The sequence below is a fragment of the Gymnoscopelus braueri genome, assembly GCF_963280865.1.
Source record: "Gymnoscopelus braueri genome assembly, chromosome: 13".
Taxonomy (NCBI): domain Eukaryota; kingdom Metazoa; phylum Chordata; class Actinopteri; order Myctophiformes; family Myctophidae; genus Gymnoscopelus; species Gymnoscopelus braueri.
The window spans coordinates 52,137,866-52,163,516 of NC_137615.1; the positions used below are offsets into that span (position 1 = coordinate 52,137,866).

The 25,651-nt window shown below is 42.1% G+C and overlaps 1 protein-coding gene across 5 annotated transcripts in view; it reads right to left on the reverse strand.

Moving 5' to 3' along the window:
- Positions 1–25,238, reverse strand: part of LOC308098236 (uncharacterized protein) — a 29,252-nt gene extending 4,014 nt beyond the window's left edge. The window contains exons 1-11 of one of the 5 annotated variants that reach the window (XM_080446517.1): positions 24,980–25,050; positions 23,657–23,696; positions 22,707–22,816; positions 9,565–9,601; positions 7,244–7,272; positions 6,480–6,546; positions 3,881–3,933; positions 3,256–3,288; positions 2,589–2,634; positions 1,404–1,474; positions 426–488 (exon numbers count right to left, since the gene is read on the reverse strand). In XM_080446517.1, coding sequence (XP_080302643.1) covers positions 426–488; positions 1,404–1,474; positions 2,589–2,634; positions 3,256–3,288; positions 3,881–3,933; positions 6,480–6,546; positions 7,244–7,272; positions 9,565–9,601; positions 22,707–22,800 — 493 coding nt within the window. In that variant the 5' untranslated portion in view covers positions 22,801–22,816; positions 23,657–23,696; positions 24,980–25,050. The other 4 variants (XM_080446514.1, XM_080446513.1, XM_080446515.1 and 1 more) reach the window with 4 other exon arrangements.
- Positions 25,239–25,651: the final 413 nt, after the last annotated feature.

Consider the following 25,651-nt stretch of genomic DNA (forward strand, 5'->3'; position numbering starts at 1 on the left):
AACATTTGTAACTCAAATATTTGCTTCTGGGGGTTCTAGAAATGTCTTCTAAATCCTAACAGTTTTTTTTATTTTTATATCGTATGTTGCAATAATATCAGTGGTTCTCAAACCTTTTCATGTCAAGGAATATTGTATTCCAGGGACCCCCAGAAATGGTATTACAGAGTTAAAAATGATAGCTTTAAAACATATATATTCAAAGATTTGCATACATTTTCACGATTTTTGAATAGCCAAAGTATAAAATAATGCTTAAAGTGTAACATCTAAAATGACAGGTGCTTTCCCGGTTTTAATGGGTTAACACTGGGGACTTTACGGTGTGAACTGGGGTCCCAGAGATAAAAAAAAAACATATCAAATGGGGGTGATCCCTTGCGGGTCTCGCCCTAAGTGCAGGTAAACTTCACGGGGCGTCTTACCTGAGCCACATCTGGGCACCTTCTCGCTTGGATCGACGTTGACGTAGGCGGGCTCTACATCCACTGTGGAGAAACAGCAGCAGTTTGGATAGATCGAATACTTTGTTAACAATATTATTAACAGTACAGGTACAGTCAAAGGTTATGCTAAAAAGCAGTGGTTCTCAACCAGTGGTCCGGGGGACCACCAGTGGTCCTTGAGGGGGTTCCAGGTGGTCCCCAGCTAAATGATGGAGAGTTGGGGGTAGACGGTGCTACTACAAAGGTGTTCTACTAACCCTGATGGTATTTTAACCCAGGAACGTATCTGTGTCATTTTAGATTTCTATTCAAAAATAGCAGATCTACAAGCTCGCCGCGCTATGAGCTTGTAGATCTGCTATTTTGACCGCCGGCTTGTAGATCTGCTAGAGACCTAGAGACCGCCGGCTTGTAGATCTGCTAGAGACCGCCAGTCTTAAATGATTGACTTAGGAATGCGACAAAAACAAAACAATCTCCATGAATTCAATGGGGTGTGTAATTGATAGAAAATAAGTATTTTTTGGGGTGAACTACTCCTTTAAATGCAGTATTTTTTACTACAAATTCCAACTTGTTATTCTTTTTGAAAGCTGTGATTGAATCTGCAGCGTTCATCATCACAAAAGGCTTTTTTGGGGGTCTATAGACCCATACGCGTTAGATTAAAGCAGCACTACGTAACCTTCGTCTTCTACCCCAGATTTGAACCCGGTTTCTGAGAGTGCTGATTTTAGAGCCTGCCTGCTTGCTCAGGGGATAAATTGAATCTTGACCACCAGGTCATAATTCGTGTCAGATCCTGTGTCTAGGTGAGACATGACCTTTGACACCATCTAAATGTCTCAATAGAAGAGCAGGGAGACAAAACACAACCACCCCAATTGTAGAAGTATTAGATTGGAAAAAAATAAAGTTACATAGTAAGGCTTTAACACAGATGGTTTTAGAGTGTACCAGAACTGTGCGTTGAGGCCAGACTGGAACGGGACTGATGGATTTCAGCTGGTTCATCAGGCAACACCTTCCTACAAAACACACACACACACACACACACACACACACACACACACACACACACACACACACACACACACACACACACACACACACACACACACACACACACACACACACACACGTTTGTATTACCATATTTTTTTACCATTTGATCTGCTATTTTCAGTGACACCAGCATGCAACAATAGAGCACGTAATTTACACATCCTACCTGGGTCGCCGCGGCTCCCCCCCCATTCTGAATTCCCATAGACGTGTTTAATATCACGTCAAATAAGAACTGTGTTCCAAAAATAAACAAATGATCCCAGCGCATTGACTCATATGGATATGAAGCATCAACTGACGGTGAGAAAACACTAATGTTACTTCTGCCGAATTAGTTACATTTTCGCCAGAAACAGACTGTATCGAACATGAGTGACCGACTATCATAAACGATACAGAGCCACCTCCCTGATAATATCGCAGAGACAGTTTGTTTATTTTTGGACCACAATTCTTACAGTATATGAGACGATTTTAAGATGACCCAATGTTATTCTCCATAGAGAAATTACTTCCTCAACCCAGGGGATGAACGAGTGACGTCAGGACTTCGGTACTCTATTTATATACTATAAATCATAACTCCAACCCCAACCCCTAAACCTAGCCTCTAAATGCCTAATCCTAATCCCAACCTGAATTGTAAAACTAACTCTATTTATTCATTGTTTACCATAAAACAACCATTTCATCTTGTGAAAAACAGTAATGTACAGAGCCATTGCATACTGGGATGTGCTCCCCCCACATTTGACTCTAACAAGAAATACATTTGGTTTCAAAAAGAAACTCAAGGAAGCAATAATCAGAAAGGAAATGAGATTAGATCAGGTTATTATTTTGGGGTATTTTCAACAGACAAACCTGTTCTCTAAGTTTGTGTTTTTGTTCACTAACATTGATTATGTTGTACTGCATTTTATGATTTGTATTGTGATGTTTTTGCCTGGACCCCAGGAAGAACAGTCTCCACTAAGGTGTAGTACTAATGGGGATCCTTAATAAACAATAAAACAATAAATAATAAAACTATTTCCATTACTATTTAATATCTATATTACTATTACTACGTACACGTAGCCTTCTGCATCGCTGTCGTCTGTGTTCACGTAGTCAGCTGCTGTAAAGACAACAAAGAGTCACGTCAACGCCAGTTCCAGACACAATTCACAAGTAAGACAAAATGTTATATCATTACTGTGTCTGTGAAACAAGGAAATAATTGAACTATTGTAAGGGTTCCCAAACTTGTCAGTGCCACGACCCCCCAAAATAATCATATTTGAACTGGGGACCCCCCCACCACCCTGACAAGCACTTGGAATTTTAGGCAATACATTTAGTTTGACTCGGTTCCACAGATAAATATTGTGAAAATAGCCGATATGTGAGCTTGTAGATCGGCTATTTTCACAATGTTTGCCTCTTAGGTAATATTTGACAATTTGGTATTAAAAAGGTATTAATTATTATTATTGTATTATTATTATGTTTGTTTTTAAATCTAATTCAGTGGTTCTCAGACTTTTTAAGTGTAAGGACCCCCAGTTTGGTATGCATTAGGCCACACCCCCCCGTAACTCTCAGAGTTACAGACCTGTAAGGGTCCATTTGGTTCCTAACTATCTTTTTTTTCTTCTGGGGACCCCCTGGAACCCCCCTCAAGGACCCCTGGGTGTCCCCGGACCCCACTTTGAGAACCACCGATGTACAGTAAATGTTTGGTTGTTGTTTACGTTACCATCTGGCGGATTCTCATAACTGGGATTGCTTTCTGCATGGAAGAGAAAAGGCTCATATTATTATTATTATCATATTTTACAGACATTAACCCTTTAAGACCGGGAAAGCATCATCTGTGTCATTTTAAGATTTCTTTGGCTATTCAAAAATAGCAGATCTACAAGCTTGTAGCGTGAGAGCTTGCAGATCTGCTATTTTAGAAAAATCGTAAAATTCGTGAAAATTTATTTAGTTCCAGGGACGTCCAGAAGCAAAGATTTGAGTTACAAATGTCCGCTTAAAAAAAGAAATAAATCAAATATTTGCATGGAGACTTGAATTCATGGATATATTTTAGTTTTTGTCGCATTCCTCGCATTAAGCCAATCATTTGATGACCAGCGGACCGGTAGGCAGCGGTTCCGGTAGGAGACTCTTTGTGTCTCCTACCGGAACCTCTGCCGGTTATCAAATTATTGCCTATAGGAATGCGACAAAAAAAAAAAAATCCATGGGTTTCTAATCGATAGAAAAAGGCAGGAATAAGTTATTGAAAAGGAGACTAGTAGAAGAAGAACTATATACAGGTTACTGAAAAAAAACCAGATAATACAGAAATATAAGTTGTTGAAACATATACGTACCATTTTCTGTAAGAAAAGAGTGGTGCCGTGTTGGGATGTTTAATGAGGGAGAACTGAGGGAGAAATGGAGCACATCGTTTAGACAAGTTACAGGATTTAAGGATACAGGATAGGTGGGCACTAGGGCACTATTTTGTCCAAAATGTTAAAAAATAACACATTTGAAAAATGGTCTTAAGTAATGTAAAGTATACATGATTATGATCAGACTTAATTTTATTGTTCAACTTCTTGTTTTTGTCGCAAAATGACTGGATATACAGATTTTCTAGCGATTGTAGAAATATTAGACCTTAATTGTCGAATGTTTAAGCATGTTCTAATCATGTATACTCTACTTTACTTAAGACCATTTTTCAAATATTCTATTTATTTTTTTAGAATTTTGGACAAAATAGCCAATTGTACATTGAGGTGCCCAAATGTCCCTAATGCCCATCTATCCTAATACCAGTTCAAGGGTTCACAAACTTTTCAGGCCCCCCCCCCCCCCAAAATAATCATATTTGAACTGGGTGGCGGACCATGAGAAGCACTTGAATTGTAGGAGTTTAGGCGTAGGTAGCATTTAATTTGACTCGGTTCTACAGATAAACATTGTGAAAATAGCCAAACTACAAGCTCAGCTACAGTTTGGAGGTAGGTACTTTTACTTTACTGGAGTATTTCCAATCGTCTATACTTTTACTTACTTACTCCACTACATCTCAGAGGCAATATTATTGTACTTTTACTCCACCACAATTATTTGAAAACGTTAGTTACTAGTTACTTTGCAGGTATAAATGATTACATTATAAAACATACATTAACCACTTTTATCCTATATACAATTGAGAGATCGTCTCTCTTCCGGTGGTGCGACTGAAGGCACTTCATTTTTAATCATTTGTTTCGGCGAAATAACGACAATAACATCTCACATGTCACTACAACACCAGTCATAACGTGCGCAATTCATTCACGCAGTTATTCGTCCACTTTTCATTGCTCAACACACATTTGCTCCCTCACACCATAATTAAATCCGTCCAACACAAAATTCCCCACACATTACCGACACACCGGAAGGTGAGACCTTTTAGGTGCCTCAAAGACGTTGCCAGGTTGCGCGAGAGTAATACGCAATCCGCTCCGTCAATTTTCCTCCGGACGACAAAAGGCCAGCAACAAGCCACCAGGTTGATGCCAAAAACACCACAGATGGGGACAGACACGCTGGATCTATATAAATAACATACCTATGCCTATGGACCTTTCAATATATTCTACATATACATGTTATATATTATTAAACGCACTTTCTCTAACCAATTTACACCCACTTCCCGCTTACAACTCCTGGACATGGCAACGTCGCTCATCGTTCTGTGATTGACAGCAAAAGTTGGCCAATCAGGTGGCGAGTTCGCAGCCTCAAAAAAGACGAACGGCAGCCATTGTTGGTTGTGCGAGTGCCTTCACTTCTTATTTTCGCTTATTAAACGCTCTCAAACTTCTTCTTTGAGGCAAGGAATTCACTTATAACATATCGTTTGGATAGAATTCAGTTGTTTCACTTCATATGTGTGGTCAATTAATCATGACGGAGCCTATTTTTTTTTTTTAAATCAGAGAACCGGCAGGGTCGAACAGTCACACGCATGTATCCGAATAAGTCAACCTATTTTGCCAATAGCCATCTCAAAAGTCCCGCTGCGTCATGGCTGTACCCCCCGCCCCACCCCCACCACACACACACACACACACACACACACACGCACGCACGCACGCACGCACACACACACACACACACACACACACACACACACACAGGGAGAGAGAGGGAGGGTGGGAGAGAGAGAATAGTCAGCCAAACAGCGAGAGATAATTTTCGTTGACGGACAGACACAGACAGAGAGACAGAGAGGGAGAGAGAGAGAGAGAGGAAGAGAGGGAGGGAGGGAAAGACAAAATAAGCGAGCCCTCGCTTATTTTTGCGCGGACGTAATTTGTTTGTCATTGTGGTGAATGTTTGCTGCTGATGTTTGTTGTGTGAAGCTTAATGTCAGAGTGTTTTTGTTGGAGCGCCTCAGTGCGGCTGCTGAGTTCATGTGCAACATCTTGCATGCGTGGCTGTGTTCACAGTTTTCCTTCGCCGTGTCTGTAGGTCACGGCCTGGAGACCCCAGGGTCTCCAGGGACCCCTAAGGGTTTTTTGTTTTTTTTTATCCCATGATTTTGTACCCCCAAACGACATTTTCTTTGGCGGGGTTGGGGGGGGGTACTAGAATTCTGCCCGCGTAGCGGGCAGAACTTCTAGTACATTTACATTATTTGAAAATAGCAGATCTACAAGCTCACAACGCGTCGCATGACAACGCGTTGTGTGCTTGTAGATCGGCTATTTTCAAACATTTTAGTACTTTTACTTTTGGTACTGTAAGTACATTTTGATGCCTATAGTTTTGTACTTTTACTCAAGTAAATTTTTAATTCCAGACTTTTTGCTTGTAACAGAGTATTTCTACATTGCAATATTGATACTTTTACTTAAGTAAAACATTTGAGTACTTTTTCCACTGGGTGCGCGCGTGCGTGCGCGTGTGCGTGAGACTCACAGGGTTGGGTGAAGGGAGGAGGATGGATGATGGACGGATGAATGGACCGGGTCGACGGAGTGTGGATCTGTTGAGTTGAAAACAACAAGACAAATCACTCACATCATCACCTTATCTAATGCACTGGTTCTCAATATGGGGTCTGGGGACCGCCAGAGGTCCTGGGGGGGGGTTCCAGGGGGTCCCCCCATAAATTATATATTATTCCTGAATTAGCGTCCTACTTGATCACACAACAGCGTCACACAAAATCATCAAAAGTAGCAGATCCACAAGCTTTCGAGCTTGTGGATCTGCTACTTTTGATGCTTTTGATTTAGAATTCTGAAAAATAACAGTTTCGAACATAATGAGGTTTCCACCCAACAGAGACAATATCATCAGCAGCAGCAAACAAAAGTGTCTGTTATGTCCACAAATGTCTGTCCGGGACTATCACTCACTCCTGGAGTGATAGCCCTAATTGTCCCCGATTTTGGGTGTGATCTTCAGATAAGCCCTTGATCAGTGGTGGAAGTAAAAGTATCAATACTGTATGTAGAATTACTCCATTACAAATAAAAGTCCGGAATTCAAAAATACAAGTAAGTACAAAAGTATTGGCATAAAAATGTACTTAAAGTATCAAAAGTAAAAGTACTCATTATGCAGAATGTCCCATTTCACAAGTTAAAAAAAAAAAACACATTTTGAAAATAGCAGATCTACAAGCTCACAATGTGTCGCGACGCATTCTCCACCACTGATCATTTCTTTATACTCACATTGATGGATGACCCTGAAGTTGGGTGACCTGTGTGGAGGAGAGAAGAGACAAAATGATTGTTAACATGTGTACAGATTTAGGGGACTGATACGGATTACCCTCCCCCCCTTTTTTTTATACTTGGAGGACCTAAAGTATCATTCAATATATATCAGCTACAGTTGATTCAATATGCAGTATTAGACACATGATACGGACACATTTTGCATTGGGTAACCTCCTTTCTAATAGGAATAATTTAAAAGAAGATCCTGATTTTGCGATCGGGAAAATTTGGCCGAGTCTATTGATCGTTATAATGTCTCGAATGTGAAAGAAAATATGTCAAAAGAAGAACAAGAAAATAATAAGGGTTATTAAATAGCTATTATATTATGTGGTGACATCTGGAGAGACAGAGGACGGCCGGAGAGACGGCGACCCGGGGTGGAGATGGTTGGCAGCCCAAAGTACCTCTTTTTCTGTGAGGAAGAACCCAAAAGCTACAGACTGCGGTAAAACCTGCAGGGAGGGTTTAATCCATCAAGGCAGAATGAGATGTTTGTGCGCAGTAGTGTTGATTTTGACATAGTTTTTCGAATAAAATTCCATTTAGTTTTAGTCATATTTTAGTCATCTGAAATGTTTTAGTTTTTGTCTGGTTTCGTCGACTAAATATCATAAGATTATAGTCGACTAAATCTACAGTTGATTTAGTCGACTAAAATGTATTTTGGCGATGCCTTGATGGCGTCATAATGGCTGATTTTACACATGGTTGCATGCTGAAAATAGCTGATCTACAAGCTCACAACGCGTCACATCGTGACGCGTTGTGAGCTTGTAGATCTGCTATTTTCAGAGCGCAACACCCGAGCGCAACCAAGCATAAAATGACTTATCTTTTAGCTCTACTGGATCTCTTCCCCACTCGTCCCTCACTAACATTTTAGTCTAGTTTTTATTTGTTGACGAAATTGTCTATATATTTAGTCTTAGTTTTAGTCGTCATAGCTTAGTTTTTATTTAGTTTTAGTCAGTGAAAAAAGGTAGTCGACGAACATTTTTCGTCAAAGTTTTAGTCAACGAAATCAACACTGGTTGGCAGCCCAAACCACTTCTTCTGTGAGGAAGAACCCAAAAGCTACAGACTGCGGTAAAACCTACAGGGAGGGTTTAATCCATCAAGGCAGAATGAGATGTTTGTGCAGCAACGACGACGCAATGCACAGAAGAATGCTCACTTCTGGTCAGACGAAGGAGGAGCCAGGCCCGGAAGCAACCCACAGTGCCTATAGCATACATGAGCAACTGGCGGCCCGGGGGCCACATGCGGCCTCCACCTTCACTTAATGCTGCACACAGGTTAATATCGGAATACTGATATATTATTGAGTTCAGCTGTTACAATTCCAAACATGCAAACATGACCCGCTTTAATTACTTCAGTCTATATTAGTAGCTTAATGACTAGTATTAAAATGTTATTGTCTTTTTATGTCCAATGTATTTGTATTTAAGTTCATAAAGTTAACATAAATATAACTAAATGCATTTGAAATTAAATAAAATGTTACAAGGCAGTATAGTATTGTATAAGTTACATTGTATATTAACCCATTAAGACCGGGAAAGCATCTGTCATTTTAGATTTTAACCACTTTAACCATTATCTTATACTTAAGCTATTCAAAAATACAGTAGCAGATCTACAAGCTCATAGCGCGGCACTCGGTGCCGCGCTATGAGCTTGTAGATCTGCTTTTTTTTTTTAAATCAGGATTTTTTTTTAACTCAAATCTTTTGCTTCTGGGGATTCTACAAATGTCTTAAAAAAAAAAAAACGTATACAAAACTTATGTTGCTATAATCAGTGGTCAGTGGTTCTCAACTTTTTCATGTCAAAATGATATGTATTTGGCCGTGGACCCCCATCTCAAAATATTTTGTTCCAGGGACCCCCCAGAAGCAAAGATTTGAGTTAAAAATGTTTTTTAAAAAAGCAGATCGGTGCCGTGCTATGAGCTTGTATATCTGCTATTTTTGAATAGCCAAAGAAATCTTAAAATGACACACACAGATGCGTTCCCGGTCTTAATGGATTAATTTAGATTTGGTATTATTTATGCGTTTATTGACAGGACAGTAGGTTGACAGGAAATGGGGAGAGAGAGATGGGGAGTGACATGCAGCAAAGGCCGTCGGGATCGGGACTCGAACACACGTCAGGCTATACTTTGGAGCCTATCGGTGCCCGGACCGCCGGCAGGCCCACTTCAAGGATGTTTAGATTGCTATAGCATTCATTTGAGTTTCAGATGAAAGGAAGAAAAGTCTTACTGTATGTACTCCTCATCCGTCGTTTGGCTGATGGAGACTGTGTGAGGAAACAGAGGGAGAAGAGGGAGATAGAATTGATTAAATTTGATTAAATATGCAAATTTTACTTACCCATTAAGACCTGTGTCATTTTAAGATTTCTACTTCATTCAAAAATAGCCGATCTACAAGCTCATAGGCTAGCGCGGCACCGAGTGCTTGTAGATCTGCAATTTTTGAAAAATCCTGAACATTTGTGCAAATCTTTGAATATATATTCTACAAACAGTTTTTTGGAAAACACTTTTATGTTGCTATAACCAGTGGTGTGCTCCAACTTTTCCATGTCAAGGAACCTCCCAAAATTATATGTATTTGGCCGCGGTCCCCATCTCAAAATATGTTGTTCCAGGGACCCCCCCAGAAGCTCAGATCGGAGTTAAAAGCATCGTTATGCTTTAAAAAGTATAATATACTTTCAAAGATTTGCACACATTTTCACGATTTTTCAAAAAAATAGCAGATCTACAAGCTCATAGCGTGGCCCTCGGTGCCACGCTATGAGCTTGTAGATCTGCTATTTTTCAAATCCAAAGAAATCTAAAAATGACACACAGATGCGTTCCCGGTCTTAATGTGGGTTAAAGGGATATTTCACTTTCAAACAATCCTAGATAGTCACTGCTCTCCAGACCTTGAACTTTTAATCATAGCCTGCCGTCCTTTCTACCTACCACGCGACTTCAGCATTGTGATTGTAGCCGTTGTTTACATTCATCCTGGAGCTAATAAGGACACAGCTATGAGGGAATTACACCAGGCGATCAGTGCACAAGAAAATCGCCACCCGGACTGCGCAGTCATCTGCCTAGGCAACTTCAACCGGACAGACTTAAAAAAGGTCTTTCCCAAATTCCACCAGCATGTCACCTGCAGTACCCGTGGTGACAATATTCTTGACCACTGCTACACGCCCTTCAAGGATGGATACAAAGCTCTCCGCCGCCCACCGCTAGGAAGCTCTGACCACTACGCCATCCAGCTGCTACCTACAAACAGAGGCTAAAAAGGGAGCCGGTCGTTGAGAAGGAAATCCGAATCTGGTCTGAGGACACAGATGCTATGCTACAATCCTGCTTCTACCAGACTGACTGGGGGATGTTTAAGAACGCCGCTGGGAATAACATCAACGAACTCTCAGACTCAGTCACTGGCTTTATCAGTAAGTGCATAGATGACATAGTCCCAAAAAAGACAGTTCGGATCTATCCCAATCAGAAACCATGGATGGACAGCGGAGTACGTGCACATCTGCATTTCAAATCTGGCGACGTGGAAACGCGCAACACGACGCGCGCGGCCCTAAACAGCGCCATCAGGAAGGCGAAAAAGGCCTACACAAAAAAGATGCAAGACAAACTCAGAAATGGCGACATCAGGAGCACATGGCAGGCGGTACACACCTTGACAGACTGCAAAACAAGAACCAGAAGCGAGGTGAACCCGCCTGCCTCCCTCCCCAACGAACTGAACACTTTCTACGGCCGGTTTGAGATCAGCCCCAACCGCGGCAGCCAAGCGGGGCCATCAGCAGCACCAGCAGAGGAGAACCCTCTAACCATCTCGGAGAGAGAAGTGCGTACAGCCTTCGCACGGGTCAACATCCACAAGGCAGCCGGACCTGATGGGATTCCAGGCCGGGTCCTTAAGGCATGTGCAGACCAGCTGGCGGGTGTCTTCGCTGACATCTTTAACCTCTCCCTCTCCCAGGCTGTGGTCCCTGCAGGGTTCAAAATGTCAACCATTGTGCCCATTCCCAAAAAGGCCAAAGTGACATGCCTGAACGACTGGAGACCTGTCGCTCTCACCCCGATCGTCAGCAAGTGCTTCGAGAAACTGGTGAGGGAATACATCAGCTCCACGCTACCTGCCTCGCTGGATCCGTGGCAGTATGCATACCGCAAAAACAGATCCACCGACGACGCTATTGCCATGGATCTCCACACCGTCCTCTCGCACATGGACAACAAGCTGCTGAAGGACAAATATGTACGTATGCTGTTCGTGGACTACAGCTCAGCATTCAACACCATTGTCCCAGCAATACTTGACAAAAAGCTCAGAGACCTAGGGCTACACCCAAGCATGTGCGACTGGATACAGGACTTCTTGTCCAACCGACATCAGGTGGTGAGAATGGGCAGCATCACATCCGACCCCCTGACCCTCAACACCGGAGCACCCCAGGGATGCGTGCTGAGCCCTCTCCTCTACTCCCTGTACACGTATGACTGCATAGCCACACATGTCTCCAACACCATCATAAAGTACGCGGACGACACGACAGTGATAGGCCGAATCGTCAACAACGACGAGTCTGACTATAGAGAGGAGATCAACTCACTGGCGCACTGGTGCCGGGAGAACAACCTCTCTCTTAACGTCGACAAGACCAAAGAACTGATCGTGGACTTCAGGAGGCCGCGGAGAGACCATGCGCCCATCCTCATCGACGGTGCTGCAGTGGAAAGGGTCAGCGAGTTCAAGTTCCTCGGAGTACACATCGAGGAGGACCTCAAATGGGAGACGCACACCACACACGTGAGGAAAAAGGCTCAGCAGCGACTGTACTGGCTCCGCCGCCTGAAGAAGCTCGGAGTAGGACGTCGCATCCTCAGGCTGTATTACAACAGTTCTGTTGAAGGCATCCTAACAGGCTGTGTCACGGCCTGGTACAGGAACTGCACTGCCCGAGAAAAGATCAGCCTACAGCGAGTAGTGCGATCGGCAGAGCGGACAATGGGAATCGAGCTCCCAGCGCTCCAGGAACTGTACAAAAAGCGGTGCGTGGTCAAAGCCAAGCGCATCATCAAGGACAAGCACCACCCAAGTCACAGACTGTTCAAACCCCTACAACGACCGCGACCGGGCAAGGGGCTCTACCGCAGTATCAAGAGTTCCACCACCAGGCTCTGGTGCAGTTTTAATCCGGCTGCTGTCAGGATGCTGAACGAGGCATAAGCCTTGTTCAGCAGCCTGACAGCAGGCAGTGCAAAAACTTTTCTGGCTCTTCCTGAACACACCTGTGGATTATACCAGGGACAATGACTTGGACTTAGCTCCCCCTCGGACACACCTGTGGACTACACCAGGTACAAATGACTTTTTTGTTGCACTCCCTCATGGAGCTACTTGCGGATCATACTAGGGTCAGTCCACCCTAGGTGGACACGCACTGACCTTTTGCACCTTAATCCCATGTATAACGCACTGACTTTTTTTGTTTTTTTATTGTGCTCTTTTTTCTCTAAGCACCTTAACGTCCATATGTATATCATGCACAGTATAAGTATAACATGCACAGTATACATACATTGCTGCTATGCTCAGGCACCTTAGTTTTTTATTATCTCAGGTACTTTGTAAATATGTAGATAACTTGTCTGGCCTTCTGTTGCTCTCTTGTTTTGATCTCCTTCCCACTTGCCCCCCACCCCTCTTCTTCTCCCCCCCCCTCTTCTTTCTATGGAAATTAACGTTGCGATGGGAACGATGTACAAAAACGAATTTCACCCACTTCTTTACCTTGTAAACCTGTGATGTGACAATAAAACTGATTCTGATTCTGATTCTGAAACATGTTTCGGGTCATTTTAACATCTAATCCAGACAAGTTGCTTGATTCAGTATTTAGATATTTGATATTCATTTTATCTGACACGCCCCCTTCCTATATAAACCCATTGTAACTTCAAACTACATTTTAATTATGTTAGATTAATTGAAAACACCCATCTTTGGTTCTGGTTCTAATGCATAGGCCATGTTTTTTCAATTATTTATGTTTTCATTTATTATTTGTATTTATTTTTGTGGGCCCCCTCACGCATTAGGACAAGATCAGCCACCAGAGCCAAGTGTTTTCAATGAATCCATCATGGTTAAAATGGCTTTATATAGGAAGGGGGCGTGTCTTATAAAATTAACATTCAATATCTAAATGCTGAATCAAGCAACTTAAAAACTGGTGCAAAAGCCTACGTAGACGTTAAAATGACCCCAAACATGCTTGAAAGTGAAATATCCCTTTAATTAGCTGTTTGCGTATGTACTTACTTAAAGGAACACCATTTTCAACCTATCTTCATATAATTGGTCCTTGCTAATATGCTCATTATAATACGGCACCATTTCTGTCTACTCAGAGTGTCTCAAAGGAACCTGCCTACCGGTGACATCGTCGCTAGGCAGGTTTGGTCATTTCAAACAAGATTTCCGACGGCAGAAGGCTGAGTGTCCGCGTGACTGTCTACAGCTAATCTTCAGCACAGCTGGACCGATGGGCATTTTGCACACACTCCCAGTAGGCCTGTGGTTCCCAAAACTGGGGGTCTCCAAATTATTGTGGGGGGTCCCCAGATGATTAGCTTAATGTGCAACATAGTTTTCTCACTCAACAGTAAACAAACCAACATACAGTATAAGTGTATACAGGGTATCTGCACATTTCTAATGTTAAAATGTAATGACTTTAAGACCTTTTTAATACCAAATTGGCCAAACTGTCAAATATAACCTAAAAAAGAGGAAAACATTGTGAAAATAGCCGATCTACAAGCTCACAACGCCTCGCACAGCAAGGCGTTGTGAGCTTGTAGTTTGGCTATTTTCAAAATTTTTATCTGTGGAACAGAGTCAAACTAAATGTAATCTCTCAAGAACAGATTCTGCTCTGCGTTGGAATCTGTCGTGAAGGCTCGTCATAACATGTACGCACTGGGCTACAAGTGGGCGTGCCTTCAGATCAGGAAGCAGGCCGCGCTTTACCCAATCAAATGTAGTGGGCGGGATTCACGTGTCCGTCGATCTTTCCCCCTCGAAACAAACCCAAACTAATTTAACAATAGCTTCCGCGGAGCAGACAAAACCACGGAAAGATATTCACATTTTAACTTACTCTTTCATCATAGAAACAAGTGGGCTTATAACCAAAACGATCCATGTTCTCTGGGAGAAGTGGTGTTAGTGTTCCGTGTAGAAATATTGTTAGTGGGAATGAAAACATAGTGGCACCACCGGAAGTGAAAGCTTCCAGACCAAAACCCCGGTTTCCTTTGCGCACGGGTGCTACGTCGCCATTGTCCCAGAGCCAGTGAGAGATAGTACAAACAGCAGAGGGCGCTGTTTTTCATTCTCACTGGCTCTGGGTTCCCAGATTGAACTAAATGTAATGCCTACAATTCCAAGTGCTTGTCATGGTGGGGGGGTCCCCAGTTCAAATAATGATTATCGTGGGGGGGTCGCTGCCTGAAAAGTTTAGGAACCCTTGCAGTAAGCCAAGGAAGAACCCATATTTTCCAAATCGGCCTCATGGTCGTGCTATAACAGGCCACTTTACACATGGCCTATAACTCTTGAACCGTAGGTCGTACAAAAAAAAAGAATACAAAATAAAATCACTGGATTCTTCTTCTTCTTTCGTGTATCGTCGTCATATGTCCAGCTCAGTGTCACAAAGCCACGCTCTCGTCTCTGGTCCCACTTGGAAGAGGCCAGCCTCTGAAGGAGGTCTGTACAGAGGACAGGTGGTGATTATATGTTCGGCAGTCTGCTCAGGCTCGCCACACTCGCATACTGCGCTGTCTGCCAGGCCCCACTCCTTCATGGACGATTTGAAGCGACCAACCCCAGTACGGAGGCGGTTCAGCAGGGTCCAATGCCGGCGTGGTAGATGTTCTCCTTCAACTCCATCTCCCGGGTCTTCGATGTGATGGTGCAGACGTGTGGGTTCAGCCGACTCCCATTCCTGCTTCCAGGAAGTTGCTAGCCATGCCCTTGCAGACAGGTCCTCAGGGATGGAACCAAGCATCTCTTGTGCTGTCCTGTTGTAGGGGTGACTTGAGTCTGCTTGGGGACGCTGCCTTAGTTGTTGTATCGTGCAGGATATGCCAGTCATGTTCTTGGGCTTTCCTTGCAAGTGCGAGCGTAGCGGCCTCTCGTCGGAGACCGGCCGGGGCAATTCCCGCTAGGACTGGCAGGTAGGATACGGGGGTGGGCTTCAAGCAGCCAGTTATGATCCGAAGGGCATTGTTGATGATAGGATCAACCTTCTTCACATGTGGGCTTCTACTCCAGACTGGGGCGCAGTATTCGGCAGCAGAGAACACCAGGAATTGTGTGGAGATTCGTAGAGTCCTGGCGGAGGCACCCCAGGTTGTTCCTGTTCCTGGATTCTTCCTTGGTTCATGACGCAACCCCCCCATATAGGCCACGCCCATTTGTGACAGACTAGATTTTCCACCATTTCTTCAAAACACACCATATGCTACAATCAATTTTCCAAATACTCACGCAAATCGGTACACATTATCTCTGGAGTCATGTGATCAAGATGTGGCAGCCATATTTTCCATATTCCATTCCGATTGGCTATGACTGACTTCCAAATGTGTGGGCCCTGGCTATAGGCAACCTGGCCTGGCGGACACCTTTTCGAGTTTGACCTGTTTCTATCCTGTAATTTTGTCCTGCCCTCACTCTATCCTCTATAGAATTTCACCATCTTCTTTACACCTGTAAACCTGTGATGTGAAAATAATGTTGTTTCTGAATCGGATTCAATATTACCTTCACAGTTTTATAGACAAATAATGCCTACACATGAACATACTGTGGATGTGTACACAATATAAAAAAGTTGAGAGCTTATTTCCATTGTGGTCCTTTGGGGTGTAAATGTGTGTCCAAACGGAGTGTCGCATTGTGAGCTTGTGGATCTGCTATATATGAAATGTATATATGTATATAGGGCTGAAGTGGGTTATGTATGTTTTGTCTACAAAGTAACTAGTAACTAAAGTTGTCAAATAGTGGAGCAAAAGTACCATAAATTTGCATTCATACAATTTCAATGCACGAGACAACATCAATATCAAAACACAACATGGGTACTGTAAATGGAACATAATACTACCACTGTAATTGGGTCCATCTGCTACTCAGCCAGCTCTTTACACATAACAACAACAGCGTTGGGTGTGCTGGCTTGCCATATGTGACTCATTTTGAATACAGCTGAGTTATCAGCTTTTTAAAATTTCATATGAAAGCAGGAAATCATAGCTACAAATTGATATGGCTTATAGAGTGATGTCTTTACACAGATATACAGAGCTGAGAAAACAGCCCCGAAAGGGCCACTTCTTTGTTCTGTGCTAGTTCACGCGTATCCCAGAATTCCTAGCTTAAAGGTGGGGGTCTGAGGGTGACCTCAGAATTTGTCCCAGAGTGTATTGTTCTCAAATAGGGGTTCAGAGGGCACATGAGGGAAGGGGGTTTCCATTAAATGAATGAATCTGTAGAGAGTTAACTCCAACTAAAGAGTATAATATTTGCCTACTATAGTGGAGTACTGGAAAAATGGACACACGCAAGTAAAAGTAATAGTAGGCCTACCTCAAAATTGTACTTAAAAGAATCCCTGGCTAATATATCAAATATGCCTTAATACATTATAATTGCCCTCTATAACTAACCTTTTTAATTAAAAACACATTAAATATTGTATTTATTTTAGAAATAGTTCTCTTTTACTGAAGGGGGACAACACATGTCGCAGGTTGATGATGTCATTCGTCTATGTGTGGTCCAGTCCTATGGAATGTATGGAATGCATGTGCTAATAAAAATGAATTTAAAATATTGTTTTGACGTTCATATTAGGAAGTATTAAGTTGTTTTTTATTATGACATGCTAATAACATTCCATAGGGCTAGACCACACATGGACAAATGACATCATCAACTTGTAACGGACATTGTCCCCCTGTAAAACAACTAAAATATCTAAGGTGTTTTTAAATTGTACATTTTAGTTATAGAGGGCAATTATTATTAGCCAGGGATCATTTTAAGTAGTGCATTTGAGTAACTCTGAATCAAAGTCCTTTATAACTGTAGAGCTCTCTCTCTCTCTCTCTCTCTTTCTCTCTCTCTCTCTCTCTCTCTCTCTCTCTCTCTCTCTCTCTCTCTCTCTCTCTCTCTCTCAGTCATTGGTCTACACGCAGTGGTGGAAAAAGTACTACAATTTTGTACTTAAGTAAAGTACCAAAAGTAAAAGTACTAAAATGTTTGAAAATAGCCGATCTACAAGCTCACAACGCGTAAGTAACTAGAAACTAAAGTTTTCAAATAATTGTAGTGGAGTAAAAGTACAATATTTGCCTCTGAGACGTAGTGGAGTAGAAGTCAAATAATAGAAATTGGAAATACTCCATTAAAGTAAAAAATACCTCAAAATTGGACATTCAGCTGCTGAATGAAAATGACATTGAATTCCGTGACCGGGTGCTTTACCAGCCTATCAGTCTCCACCCATTGTTTTGAAATATTCTAAATATAAACCATGAACTCTATTCATTTTCTCTGTTAGAGCCGTTTTCACCACTGTGGTTCATCTCTCTGCTTCTCATACACCTAAACAGCTGCAGCCTCCACACACACACACCATGGATTATCAACACAAAATGTGTACAGTCAATATTACTAAATTACTAAATTACAAAGGGAGTCTACCGGTATTTGCAGTATACTGTATAAATAATATAACAGGCAGTCTGGCATAATCCTACATTAATGGGTGCATATTCTCTCACCTAAATTATTGTCAGAAACTATTTTTTTATTGCTGCTGCTGCTGCTAAATAAGTTCAATAGAGCTCCTCATCTCTCCACTTCCTCAAAAATAAAGCTGTGTTCCTTTTTCCTGCAAAGCTGAGTTCCTTTTTACATTTTCCATTTCAAAATTCCATACTTTTCCAGTCTCAAATTTCCAGAATTCTCTGTCGATTCTTCAGACCATATTTGACACACGTATAAATAGCTACATGTAGATGCTTATTATGTAAATAATTGGCTGTTAGATAAGGTAAATCAGACTTTTAAAATTTGTTTAAATGACTTAAGTGCTTACCGGTTAACCCATTCAATCTAGGAACGCATATCTGTCACTTTAGATCTTTCAGTCTTTGGCTATTCAAAAATAGCAGATCTACAAGCTCATGAGCTTGTATATCTGCTATTTTTGAATAGCCAAAGTATAAAAATAATGGGTAAAGTGGTTACACAGATGCGTTCCTAGCACTTATATTTTGAATCTGTACATTTATGGAGATGTACAGGGCCTTAAACATGGAACTGGAGAATTATTTGGGGAAGTGTCCAAGGCTGTCATAGATACTCAATTGCTAGAATCGATCAAATAAATGTGTGACTGTCTTGATCCAATGACAGGTTTCCTTATGCAGAAAAGATAGCCTGTTTACTTTTCTCATAATTAGCTCTACATGACTGCATGAATGTTCAAAGTGTTGGAAATTCTAAATTGTATATTTTATGAACAGAATAGGGGCTATAGTCTGGAAGCACATGTTTTCCCATATTCTCTTTTATTTTTTCCACTTACCCAGACCTGGAAATGACTCAAATTAAATACTTTTCCATACTCTCCATACTTGCGTAGGAACCCTGAAGTAATCCAATAATCAAGATGTGTGTTGTTTTTATTGCCTATAATGACCATGGCCAAAATAGGGAATGATTTAAAAAAAATATGTATAATTATAATCGATTCAATCGAGACTGACCCTTTCTGTTTGTGAGTTTTCTGAAATAAACTGCTCACAAAATGTAAGAAAACTTGAATCTGGGCCATTATATCTCCCCTTTACTAATACCAGTAAAGTGTTGTATATCATTTTTATCGGTGATTAGTCACCTTTACAACGAGGTACAGCTTGTAAGCATCGGGCATTCATGGAATGAGCAACACAGGCAAACGTGTGGGTAGCGCCGAGCAAAAATGTGCCAAAATGGCCTGTTAGACTTTTCTGCTGATATTCAATGTCGTGACATTCATGACATTCAATGGGCTTAAGGTGTGTGCCAGTCACAGGTGTGTGGCATCACAGGTGAGTGACTGGCACCTGAACATGGGTTCTGCAACTTTGTTGAGTTTGTGTATGCTCCAAGCAGCAACACTGCCCCCATGGAAAGATGCCACTTTTGTCAGGATAAGGCCCGTGCAACAGGGCAAGTGAAGCTGGTGTTCCGTTATGCAGAGTGACAGCATTATTTGGTGTTAGCCCTGGTACCATTTCCAAACTTAGGACTAAGTTCTGTGAGACTGGTGAAGTCAACAAGGAAGACAACAACCCAGACCCCTTGCTTCACTGAGGAACCATAGATTTACAGGCAAGATTTGCACAACGGTACCAAAGACAGATGTCAAAGTTGCAGGGCCCATGCTCAGGTGCCAGTCACACACCTTTGACTGGCACACACCTGTCTGCAAATGGTACCAGGGCTGACATCAAATAATGCGTAATCTGTGTAACGGAACACCAGCTTCACTTGCCCTATTGCACGGGCCTTATCCTGAAGGGACAAAAGTGGCATCTTTCTATGGGGGCAGTGTTGCTGCTTGGAGCATACACAAACTCAACAAAGTTGCAGAACCCATGTTGCAGAACGCAAAGTTGCAGAACCCACCTCTCAGTAGGTGTGGGCTGGCAGGTCGCTCAAAACAAGAGCGATTACCAGCAAAAGCATATTGGGTGATTTTGGCACATTTTTGCTCGGCGCTACCCACACGTTTGCCTGTGTTGCTCATTCCATGAATGCCCGATGCTTACAAGCTGTACCTCGTTGTAAAGGTGACTAATCACAGATAAAAATGATATATAACGCTTTACTGATTGGTATTAATTAGTAAAGGGGAGATATAATGGCCCAAATTCAAGTTTCCTTACATTTTGTGAGCAGTTTATATAGCTGCTGTTTTTCTTTCTTCTTTTTAACAGTTCGGGAATTAAACAGGAGAGCTTCCAATATGTTTTGTTGCTACCCTATAAAGACGATACGGTTTTCAGTATACACACACACACACACACACACACACACACACACACACACACACACACACACACACACACACACACACACACACACACACACACACACACACACACACACACACACACACACACACAGGCACGTGCACACATAGACATGAAAGGGAGCTCGAGCACCTGCCCTTTTACCCATCGGTAAAAAAGTTGGATAGAGCTCAAAGTGAACTTTACTCAGGTATCTAGTTTGTCGCCGTCCGACCTTCCTAGCCTGTGTTATTAAAGAAAAACATGACAATGGCCAAAACTCAATCGAAAATCGGCGATCGAAAACCGGCAAAAGCGTCCGTTTTCAAGATGTTTTGGCCATTATCTCTGGAACAGAAGGTCCAATCTGCTCAGTTCAAAGCTTGTTGGGTGTGTGACTTTGAGGACATTAAGCACATACTGACACCTTTTCGAGGTTTTTCAGGTTTTCGGGGCTAAAAGTATGGTAATTGTTCGTAAAAAAAGAAAATCCAATAGGTGCCCTTTTGAAATTCCAGCCCCTGCCTCTCCAAATCCCTCTGCATATCCCTGCACACACACACACACACACACACACACACACACACACACACACACACACACACACACACACACACACACACACACACACACACACACAGAGCACGTTTCATTCATGGTCCAGAGCACGTGTCTATGTAGTATTCAGTCCCCCCCCCCCAGGTTTCTGAACTGTCCCACAGCCCATCAATGAGACACAGAGTAGACAGAAATGGTGCCATCTTATAATGCAAGGGTTCCAAAACCTTTCAGGCAGCGATCCCCCAGAACAGTGGTGGAAAGTAACTAAGTACATGTAGTCAAGTCCTGTACTTAAGTCCAGTTTTGAGGAAATATTACTGGAGTATTTTCCATTTTCAATGCTTTTACTTCTACTCCACTGCATCTCAGAGGCAAATATTGTACTTTTACTCCACTACAATTATTTGAAAACTGTAGTTACTAGTTACTTTGCAGTTATAAATTATTACATTATAAAACATACATGAAACACTTTAGCTCTATTCTATACCTAGGCTATTTTCAAACATTTCAGTACTTTTACTTTTGGTACTTAAAGTACATTTTGATACCAATACTTTTATACTTTTACTCAATTAAATTTTGGATTCCGAACTTATACTTGTAACAGAGTGCTTCTATATTGCAGTAGGCCTATTGATCATTTTACTTAAGTAAAACATTTGAGTACTTTTTCCACCACTGCCCCCCACCCTGATAAGCACTTGGAATTGTACTGTAGGCATATTACATTTAGTAATATGCTCGAATAGACTTGAATCCACAGATTGGGCCCACCTATGGGCCAAGGGAAATTGATTGGTCATGGTCCCGTTAGGCCAGGCCAACCGGAAATGGCCGTAGCCTACTTGCAAAATGGCCGACCGGACCCAGCCAGGTCCCTTTCAGTGATCCCGATGTTCGATCGTCTCGACATTTTTACCAGAGCAGATTTTTCCTTTTTTTTTCTCCAAAAAAAAGCAGATGTACAAGCTCTCAACGGGGCGCGAAGTGACGATCTGAGAGCTTGTACATCTGCATCTACATATTTTCTACATATCTTTGAATAGCCAACATAAAATATGGATGAAGGGGTTAAAAACCACTGCCTTAAAGCTACACTATGTAACTTTCCTCTTCTACCCCGGATTTGAACACGGTTTCCTGCACAAGTGCTGACATTTTCACCATTGAGCTAATAGAGCCTGCCTGCTTGCATCAGGGTCAGAATTTGTGTCAGATCCTGTGTCTAGGTGAGACATGACCTTTGACACGATCTAAATGTCTCAATAGAAGAACAGGAAGACAAAATACAACCACAACAATTGTATATAATTGGTTTGTATTAGTTTTAGCTCTTACTCATTTGATTTTCCTATTTGTCTCATCTGTTTAAGAAAGTAGGTATAGCTGATATATTGCACTTTTACCTTAGCGCTAGGTACAGTATACTCGTAGTTGCTTGTTTTAGAAGAGAACGCACTTAAGACTTCTGGTGATTAGTAGTTTTCTTGCCTACCTAATGCACTTATTGTAAGTCGCTTTGGATAAAAGCGTCTGCTAAATGACCGTAATGTAATGTACAAGTTATATTGTATTAACATTACCATACAGATTGGACAAAATTACATTTTTTGTCATTAAAAACGTTACAGGAGGCTTTTAATATAAGATCACAAGTCTACTCACCCAGTGGGCCTTTGGTTCCACAGTTGAGGCAGAGAGAAGTGAGGACGACGACGCAGACGAAGACGGCTCCAACCACCAACCAGTTCACATCCATGGTGACATCCACACTGCTGCAAGGACAAGTTCAACTGTGGCACTCGAATACTTAGATCAGGGGGTCTTCAATGTTTTTCAGGTCAAGGACCCCCTTAGCTGAGAGAGCGATAAAGCAGGGACCCCCCCACCCCCACACACACTACATATTGTATAACATTATGTTGCAGATTAAACCTTTTCATAGATTTCATAGATAGTTTCATAGACTGTCATATGTGTATTTTCAGACCTACTTAGTAAACTTGACCTTTGGCTTTGTACTTGGGTCTGCTCTTTTTCCTTCTACGCCAAACCTCTTTGCCGATCTACAAGCCCACAACACGTGGCAGTGCGACGTGTTGTGGTTTACCAGGCTAGTTCTAGGCTGGATACCAGACGAATCTGCCAGTGCAAAAAAATATATATATACATATAGCCCTCTGCAGATTAGTCTGGCCCTGCTTGGTTGTGATTGGATTTCACTTCCCCCGAAGTTGTGGGGCACACAGTATGCAACATTTAGGGCGGGTTTATCGCCAGAGGCATTTTTTGTATCCATCCCTCGAAATGCAGGTTCCACACAGAGATTCCAGACTATAATATCTACGCAGTGATATTAGGCCATGCCAGGCTAATAATGTCAGACCCCTATTAGGGGTTCCGGAACCCCTGTTGAAGACCCCTGACTTAGATTTAATAGACTGAAAACAGACCATCTACAAGCTCACAACGCTGTGAGCTTGTAGATCGGCTATTTTTGGCGAGCGACACTCGCCGTAGGAAGAAGTATAAATTGCAGTTTTCTTTTTTTTTGCAGATGACACGTGGTGGAAACCATGAACTCTATTCATTTCCTCCGTTAGAGCCGTTCTCACCACTGTGGTTCATCTCTCTGCTTCTCAGACACCTAAACAGCTGCAGCCTCACACACACACACACACACACACACACACACACACCGCATGGATGCAACTAAAAACCATCCATTTTAACGAGAAAAGGTGTACATTTGTAACTCAAATCTTTGCTTCTGGGGGGTCCCTGGAACTAAATATTTGAGGTGGGGGTCCACGGCCGAATACATATCATTTTGGGGGTCCGTGACATGAAAAAGTTTGAGAACCACTGGTTTATACCCCCAGAGCCCCTTGGGAATCCAGTCAACTCAACTCAACAAGTATAGGATGTAAGGGGTTGCATTTGAGTCATACCGCCTACAAAGTGTTTGAAACTCAAGAACAAGAGGGACAGGAATATATAAGCTCTTAGCTTCTTACTTTTCGATCAATAGTTCACCCCCAAAATGACTTTTTTTTCTATCGATTAGTCACCCCATGGAGACTTGAATTCGTGGATATTTTTAGTAAGCCAATAATTTGAAGACCGACAGCGGTTCCGGTAGGAGACTCCTACCGGAACCTACCGGAACCGCTGCCTATACCGGTCCACTGGTCATCAAATTATTGGCTTAGGAATGCGACAAAAACAAGAAAAATATCCATGAATTCAAGTCTCCATGGGGTGACTAATCGATAGAAAAATTGTAATTTTTGGGTGAACTATCCCTTTTAACTATGTTACAGCTCAAATGACGATGGAAAATAAACTCAACTAAAGACAATGGCATTCACAAGCGTTCCAATGGCGTGCCATTGTCAGCCCTGAGTGGCAGCCATCTTGTCTCTGTGTACCCACTTGACATTTTGGTCAGGTGTGAGGATGGCACACAGCTACACAATCAAACCGTTTTGACCTACGTCAAAGGTACACGGCTTTCAGTGGTAAAAAACTAAAATGAGGATGTCGTAAGAACGACACAATTATGACCACAAATCTCAAGAAGAGTGTGACCCAACAAAGTTCAAGACACATTTTGCCATATGAGTTTCAATTTGGCGTTTTACGTTTTCATTTTGAGGCATTTGCCGGGTTAAATGTCGCTTCTGTCGGGTGGAAAGCTCATATGTCCAAAAATGTTACTTTCCAGGACTCGAATTAAAAAGTATCAAAAGTAGCAGATCGACAAGATCGAAACGCGGCACGACGCGTTTCGAGCTTGTCGATCTGCTTCTTTTGATACTTTTGTGTGACGCGGTAGTAGGGCGTTAATTTACGGGAAAAAAACACAAAAATGTTAAAATATGGAGATAGGAGGTTTCTGCCCGACAGTGACAATATGGCAAAAAGAAAGCCCTTACCTTCACCTGACGATGATGAGACGGCTCACGTTAACAAGAGTGGGTTTGGAGCACTGGCTGAGCGCCCCCCCCCCAGCCCCTCCAAAAAGCGACGACAACAGTACAGTTATATAGTTAGTACCTGTTATTTCCACCAAACATCTGCCATCACGGTCTCCTCAGTTAAAGATCCCTCTCTTAAAAAAAAAAACTGAACCAAAAAAATAAAAAATAAATAAAAAAGCAGTCCTTTCAAGCCTCTCTCTACCCTTTCCTCTCGTCTCCGCCTCAGCATCTGAGCCTCAGCGCAGCAAGCGGTGTCTGCTTGCAACCCCCAACCCCTCCTCCCTGTCAGCAGAGGATGCAGCCACCCAACCAACCACCGCCAATCAGCTCAACTCACTTGTTCTCACCAAGGTTACGAGAGTTTGGGATTATTCATTTTAGTTTAGTTTTAGTTGGTTTTGATTCTTTTTTTTTCTTTCTAATTCAGTTAGTTTAAATTAGTTTTTAGAGCGGGTTTGCTCGTTTTTATTAGTTTTCATTTTCGAAAATGCTAATAGTTTTAGTTTGTTCTTATTAGTTTTAGTTTTTTTTATACTTTGGGTTATTTGTGAGGGGCAGGGTTGAAAAGGTAAGTATTATGTAATAAAAACCACAAACGAAAACTAAGGGCATTTTGTCTATAATTTC